This window comes from Haplochromis burtoni, unplaced genomic scaffold (assembly GCF_018398535.1).
Source record: "Haplochromis burtoni strain Fernald_Lab_line unplaced genomic scaffold, NCSU_Asbu1 Contig_26, whole genome shotgun sequence".
Lineage (NCBI taxonomy): Eukaryota > Metazoa > Chordata > Actinopteri > Cichliformes > Cichlidae > Haplochromis > Haplochromis burtoni.
In genome coordinates this window covers 873073-881097 of record NW_024582387.1, presented here as the reverse complement: position 1 = coordinate 881097, position 8025 = coordinate 873073, and the positions used below count along the sequence as shown (strand labels likewise).

At 40.3% G+C, this 8025-nt stretch overlaps 1 protein-coding gene across 1 annotated transcript in view; it reads left to right on the top strand.

Moving 5' to 3' along the window:
• The first annotated feature begins 6308 nt into the window (after positions 1 to 6308).
• The window catches only part of LOC106632310 (protein SSUH2 homolog), a 15045-nt gene continuing 13328 nt past the window's right edge, over positions 6309 to 8025 (top strand). The window contains 2 exon segments of the mRNA XM_042218976.1: positions 6309 to 6455; positions 6638 to 6734. Coding sequence (XP_042074910.1) covers positions 6722 to 6734 — 13 coding nt within the window. The 5' untranslated portion in view covers positions 6309 to 6455; positions 6638 to 6721.

The window sequence follows — 8025 nt, the reverse complement described above, 5'->3', positions numbered from 1 at the left end:
GGAACCCACATCGACAGGGCGGTCGTCCCAGTTTTTCCTGATCAAATATCCTATCTGTTTATTGATCAAGCATTCCAGTGACATACATTTACACAAATACACACACTCACTCACACACTGCAGCTGTACAGGGACAGTAGATGGAGGAGGGCTGTTGAACATTGATTTGATGAGGGTAATGGAAAGAATGCATGACTCTGCTCAACCCGGATGACACATACACACACTCATGCTCCCAGGCGCACACACACCACACACACACACACACACACACCACACACACACACACACACCACACACACAATGAGGTGTAAACATCCTCTCAGTGGAGGAGGACCAGACTGAACTGTGAGTTCAACTCCCTCCCGAATCTGTTATGAATAGAAACTTTAAAGTGACTTATTATGCTTATATCTAGCGCCATCAGTTTTTATTCCTAAATTCTTCCAGAGTAGTAGAGAAACACGTGGCTATATGACGAATATTCCCACTCATTTACATTGTACAGAACCAACAATAGACAAAAACTGTCCAAAACTTAAGCACTTTGAGTATCCTGAAGCTTAAGATTTTCACTCAGAGAATACGTGTGCTTGTACTTTTTTCAGCTGCTCCCTTTAGTGGTCACTACCAGAGATGGGCAGCGTTACTGTAATCCGATTACTTTTTTCAAGTAACGAGTAAAGTAAGGGATTACTATTGCAAAAACGGTAATTAGATTACTGTTACTTTCCCGTAGGAACGCTGCGTTACTGCGTTACTAAAACCGTGATTTTTTTTGCGAGTGTCTCATGACAGTGACGTAAGCGAGAGCGACATTCGTGACAACAGCTGTGTGCGGATCAACAATGGATAATATAATGAGTGCAGGAGAGAGTTTGAGCATGCAGCGTTTAAAGCGTGGAAGTACTGAGCTTACTTTGAGTTAGATTCCATAAAAAGTGACAAAAACATTAGTGTCCGTTGTACGTGGGAAGAAAACTTCTTTTTACAGCGAAAAAAACCCCTAAACAAGCTCCGAGTGCGCTACCACGTAATGGGAAATTCACAGAGAAACTCACGGATTCTTCCACTGACCGCTGCGGCACACCTGCACCAGGGTAAACCTCCGCCTACCCCACTCCTGCTTTACAGGTGAAAACAGAGCAACAGGACCGCTACTCTTTGATTTTATTTATTTTCTGCTGTGTTTTACTTGCATCTATTTGAAAGACTGAGTGTAAACACAAAAAAATATTTTATTTTATGTGCTGGAATGTGCAGAAAATCGGTTTAAATGTTAAACTAATTTCTTCAAGTCAGAGAATGTTGCATATAATTTAATTTTTGCTTGATGCATAAAGTTAAAAGATTAAAACTAATAAAACAAGTTTTAAAATTCAAATTCAAATTTTATTTGTCACACACACAACCATACACAGTATGACATGAGGTGAAATGCTTGTAGCTGTGCAATGCAATGCCCGACCATTAGATGACAGTGGTTTTACAGTATTTACAATTTACAGGTTATTACAAAATTTACAGATTTAACTTGGAAATTTACAGTAAATTACAGGAAGTGTGCATGAAGAAAAACCAGAGTGCGTGTGGTGATGTAACGTGTGTGGGAGAGTCCAGTCCTACACCTGGTTCAGGGCCCGAATAGCCTGGGGGAAGAAGCTCCTCCAGTCCTCATTGTCTCTGTTTTGGCCTTAAGGGAGTGGAAGCGCTTCCCAGACCTCAACAGTGAGAAGAGTCCATTGTTGGGATGGGAGAGGTCCATCATAATCTTCCTAGCTTTGGTCTTGCACCGCTTTGTGTAGATGGACAAAAAGAGACGTTTCCATTTGATTACATTTTGTATGATGGATTATGCAGAAAAAGTAGAATTGGGCTGAAAGATCTATCGCTTTATCACCTATTCAGGTTGGGAATCGTGTTTTTAAAAAGTAACTAAGTAACTAAGTAATTAATTACTTTTGAAAATAAGTAATCAGTAAAGTAACGGGATTACTTTTGGGGGGAAGTAATCAGTAATTAGATACTGATTTCTTTTTTCAAGTAACTTGACCAACACTGGTCACTACAGTGGATCATCTGCCTCCATCTTACCTATTCCCAGCATCCTCGCCTGTCACACCAACATTCCCCATGTCCTCCTTCACTACATCTATGGCGCTTGTCTGTGGTCTTTCTCTTTTCCTCCTGCCTGGCAGCTCCATATTTACCATTCTTTCCCCAATATATCCACTATCCCTCCTCTGCACATGTCCAAACCATCTCAGCCTTCCCTCTTGAACATTGTCTCCAAAATCCTCAACCTGAGCTGACCCCTCGCCTCTGATGTACTTATTTCTAATCTTATCCATCCTGGTCACCCCCAAAGAAAATCTTAGCATCCTCATGTTTGATTTGGCAAAGATTTTATGACGGATGCCATTCCTGATGTAACCTTCCTTATTTATCTAGTCTTGGGACCGGCACTTAAAGTAAACTGTCTTGCGTCCCTCCCTGTAGCTAGCTTATTACTTGTACTTGCACTGATGTCATTATTTAAAGCTTTGGTCATGTTTAAGATAAGTGTCTACCAGTAGACACTTATCTTTGTACTTACACTTGTAACAGGAGAAATCCCAAGCATGCATAATAGGTCCACCACCAGCAAAAACAGATGACGCCCACATAAGGAGTCAGCCAGAGTGACAGAGGCTGAAACAGTGCAGCGAACCAGCACACCACATATTATGCCTCAAGTGTCTTAATATTGCTTTTGCACTTATCATCTAGGTGGGTTACATCTACTTATTTTGGTTTAGGAAAAGATCACATTTTTGGGTCGCAATCTAAACCCTACATACCGACATGTTGCTAAAAGGCATCTAATGTGTTAACATGTGGCTAAGGCATCCCGCCTTTAAAGTCTCTGATGAGCTATGATGAGTAAAATAGTCTCTGCTCGGCCCTTTGTTCTTTTACCTGTAAAATCATGAAACACTGTACATGGCTAATTGCTGAGCAACAGGCAAACCTGAATGTCACAGACTGAGAGAAACCCTCTGTGGGTATATCTGCACCTTAACACGCTGCCACTGACCTCAGGCTTATTCTTAATACATTTCAGACCCTTTGAGGTGCGTTTGATTTGCCGACATGGAGTACAGAAGAGAGAAAATCAAGCACTCGCCTGTGTTTATTTAAACTGAACAGTTTCCACTCTGTATGTGTCCATGTCTCTGGTTCAGTGTGCAGACATCAGTCCTGTAACTCTGCCTCTTTATTCACTGTGACACGATGAAGATCTACAGGAATGTAAACTGACTGCAGTTTAGCTTCATGATACTGTGGCTCCACCTGGTGGCTGAATGTTGTTTTCTTTAAAGATGTAGTCAGCCATTTTTTGAGTTGGTTTTTGGGTTTTTTTGTTGTTTTGGGGGGGATAAAAAAAGTTTTGTAATTACTTCTAGCAAACTGATGACATACATGTAACCCAGTTCCTGGAACCTGCCATATGGCCCCGCCCCTACATCTTTTTTGTTTTTGTTTTTTACCTGTCCATCAGTTGTAGCAAGCAGAATCATGGTCTGAATGCTTTGTTGAGCCAAACTTATTTACTTTCCCAAGAGGAGCACCATAGTGTTTTTAATTGTTTTTGTTTAATTAATTATTTAATTTCTATTATTGGTGTTATTATCTGTGTGGATATTATGCTGGAGCAGACAAGGAAAAAAGGCCAGATTGGCAAAAGATAGAAGACAACGGGGGAAAGGGGGGATGGAAAAAAGGACAGAAAAGAAGGGGACGGGGGATGAAACAAAAGACCCACAAGAAACCGGATGCCGACGGACCCCAAGTAAGCTGAAGATCTGAGGCCACATGTCCTAATGACAAACGTGTCCACCCCAGGGAAGCCAAGGGAAAGGGAGGTTCCAGACGTCTTGATGCATGCTCAATCATCCAGGTAAGGAAATGCCATCTTGATGCAGCGTTTTCAGTGGGAGAAACATTTCATAACTCATCCAAGTGACTTCTTTAGTCTAATCTGACTGCAGGTTTCCCAACCTTATAAACAATACATTGCACAGTGACTGAAACTAGCACTACTGAAAGAACAATGGGCTGGAAGGTCAGTTCCTTGATGATTAATCAATCCGTCCCAGATGGAGCTCCCACAGCAAAAGGCATGAGTGCCAGGGGACTACAGGCAGCGGCAGACCCTGCGGCAAGCCGAGGATAGGGCCCCGAGAACCCCCCAACACAGCAGGTTATGACTTTATGTCAGCTAATGTTAGACTCGAGTGTCCTAAAAATAACACTTTCCTTCTGATAAATAAATAGTTTGACCACATTCTCATACAGTATGAGAGCTTATTAAGTTAGTGTCAAGTTCAACTGTGTTAGATCCACTTGAAAGACATTTTCAGTAATGCTGGCTAACAGCAGCTAACAGTGGAAAAAAGCGGGGCTTACCAACAGAACATTTAAGGATATCCTCAACAACATGTGAAGTAGAACTGTTGTAAAGGCTCACCTTCTAGCACATTCACTTCACCAGATGCACCTTGTTTCTTTTCCTCACATTTGATTGGGTGTGGTGCTTGGCCTTAATTGCACTCACCTGTCACTCGTTATATAAGGACTGCACTCACCTACCCCTCACTCTTTCTTCACTCCCACATGGGGCGGCAGCTGAGGTGAGTTTCTCTTTGAGTCTCCTGAGTTCATGTATCATTTTGAGTTACTTAAATCATACTTTATGTCCCTTTTAGAGAGAGCAGTCCATGTGTGTCTTTCTTTCCTTTACCCGTTATACAATATACAATAAAACAACAAAACCTGCACATGATTGATGACTGCTTATTCTCATTCTAATCGGATGAGCCCATGATGACGACTACTGAAACCCTGAACCTTCCTTCCTCCAAAACAAGAACAGTGTATTTGACTGGCATTAGACTCCTTTTAAAACGTTTTAGAGCCTTCTCTAGAGTAAATAGATGAGACTCACCTGGCATATCAAGGTAAACAGCTAACTGACAGCCTTGCAGACCTAAACAAAAAAAAATATGATAGGACAGATCTGAGGAACCCCAGTTTTTGCGGTGACTTGGGGGTAAAAACGCATACTGCAAAATATGGCTATTGAGTCAATTTTTTTGTTTGTTTGTTTATTTGTTTGTTCTTGTTTTCTTGTTTTTTGCTGACTAAAGCACATTTTTCCTACAACAGCCATTATAGCTAGGCGGTAAGAAAACAGAAATCAGTGGACTGCAGTTTGTAATCTTGTGACCTCTAGTGGTAAGAATTTACACACTTTAAACTGAAAAAGGTGCATTTCTCTTTAAATACACGAGTTTGTAAAAGCAATACACAAACAAAAAAGTCAGATTTGCTTTGTTTTTCATTCTCCCACAATATGTTTATTCATATATGGCCTCTCAGTTTTGCTTTTCTGCATTTGGCGCAAATGCAAAAGAAAAACATTTTGAAGATGTTCCACAGTTAAGACGTGGGTCTAATAATTGTAGTATTTATTCCTCTCATCCTGTTTAACATTTAATTTCTATCTTTGTTTATCTATTTTTACTGTCTTTTCCTTAACTACCACCGCCTTTGCCACTGATGTAGTGTATAGGCTGTAACTTGCCCTGTATCATACAGACATACCGAACACGTTGCGCTTTTGCGCAATTTGGTCCTGATGTTCCCAAGCCAGGAAAGAAAAAGACGGAGATTCTGAGTTCATCAGATTCTTAGAGAAGGCATTTATGTTTTGATCCAGGAGCTGAAACTGTACGATGGCCGCTTTTGAACGTATTTCAAGATGTCAGTGCAGTTTAAGCTCTTGTTAGCAGAGTGGGGACCACACACCTGAGAAGGCCTATTTTGCTGTGTGCCTGAGGTAAAATAGTTGTTGTTGTTGTTGTTTTTAAACTATTTTTACTATTAAAATTATTTTACTATTTCCGTTTCATTGTATATTCAGTACATGCACGCGATTTGAGCTCTGCTGGTTGCCAAATGCAGTGTTCTGATTGGTCAGATCTGTTAATTCAGATTCGAAACATCGGGAAAATCGAGCTTGGTCGGTGTGAACAGCTGCATGAAAAATAGATGAGTCCGAAAAATACTTACAAATATTACGAAATATATATTTCGTGCGAAATATAAAATACGCATGAAATATTCGCACAGCTTTTATGTGTGAAAGTTCCTCATAATCCGCCCTCGTAGGGGGCGGATTATGAGAAATGACTTTTCAGGAATGTCGGCGCCTCCTACTAACCTGAGAACAATTTTACTTGAATAGAAAAGCTGTGCCAACACGCCTGGAGAAGAAAAAAACAGCTTCTGACACGTTACTTGTTGGTTTGCAATACGATAGAGGCAGGGCTTCATTTCCTTTCTGTCACAGAGGAGACACAGAAGAAAATAGAGCCGCTATTGTTCTCTCCGACCCAATATCAAAGTTTCAGGTAGACTAAGAATAGTTTTAATTCTGTCTTTATATTTATTCTTTACCCTCAGACCTTTACCCACCACCAGTCTGCTGGTGAGGGAATAGAAATGACAACAGTCGTTTAAACATTAGTTTATTGATATTGATATTTGACGTAGGGGCTGATACAAAGAGGTCCTAATTACATGTATTTCGAAGGTTGCGCGGCGGAGTTAAATCAACGGATCCTGTGTGGTTACCATAAAACCGAGCTGGTCTACTGAGTGGTTGATCTGCAGCAGAATGAACAGCGCAGGTAAGAAGTGAAATAGCAGGACAGCAGTCACCCTGCACAGACACCGAGTCCATGCAGGACACACGAAGGATGCAGGGCTGAGCTTCTGGTAGTCCAGCAGCAAATATGTTCCAGCAAATGCAAGGTGCATTTTTAAGGTTTCTTTGAAGTTTTTGTTTTTTTGTTGTTGTTTTTTTTATTCTGAGACTAGATAAATACAAAAAATTAAATATTCACTGAAATTAAATAACCTGCTGCCTAAACTTCTGTTAAATGGCGACCTGATATCAGTTAACCTGTTAATTGCATCATTTGGTTTTTATTTTCTCTCTGGGATTTATTTGTGCTTGAACAGCTTTACTTATAAACAGAGGTTGTTGTATTTTGTTGAGGAAACAATTCCAATGTGAATATTTTTTAGTTTTAGGATTTTCCTTTGACCTAAGTCCTGAAAGAAATGATGACTCTGTTTTTCATAGATGGATATACCTGTTTTTTCTAAAATAAACTTTTTTTTTTTTTTTTAAAGGGTGCTGGTAAAAGAAAGCCAAAAGGATTTTTCTTCTTATGTTAATTGTCAGCATTACCACCTCATTCAATTTTAATATAGCTATCGATATGGATGGATAATTTATATGGGTTAGTTTATGCATTTTATTGGGTTGTAATTCTCTTACACTGTAACATTTATCTTTTGGATGGCGGCACAAAGATTGAAAGAATGTGAGATACAGGGAGAAACCTGTATGAAGATGGGAGAGAAAAAGAAACAAACATCTACAAATCTCTGCCAAAATCAGCATCAAAGTTATAATGCTAAAGTAGCTTCTATTTTGCCCGCATACATATCTGCATTCAAGCACCTGAGCAAGGACTAAGCGACTCCACCTACTGTCCATTGTAGATAAAAGCAATCCATGACCTAGGGCTCTGAAGTGTTCTTGTTACAACATGTAGAAGGGGAAATAGGAGCCCTTTCAGTTGTATTCAGCTCTATTGAAATTAGGCTGAAAGACTTTTAAACAAACAAACAAACAAACAAACAAACCAGAATGACTCAGAAGAATAATATCTTAAAGAATACTAAGAACTGTAGAAGGGAAGTTAGACTGATTGCTGACAAGGGAAAAAGTGGAGGAAAGTGAAGCTCAGACTAGGACTTGGGACTCCAGGAATGTCCCACCGTGAGGAACCCCCAGGGCAAACCCAGGACTTGCTAGAGAAATTATATCTCTTGGCTAACTTGTGAGTGTCCTGGATGAGCTGGTTTGAGGGAAGCCTGGGTTTCTCTGCTCAGGCTGCTGCTTCAGTG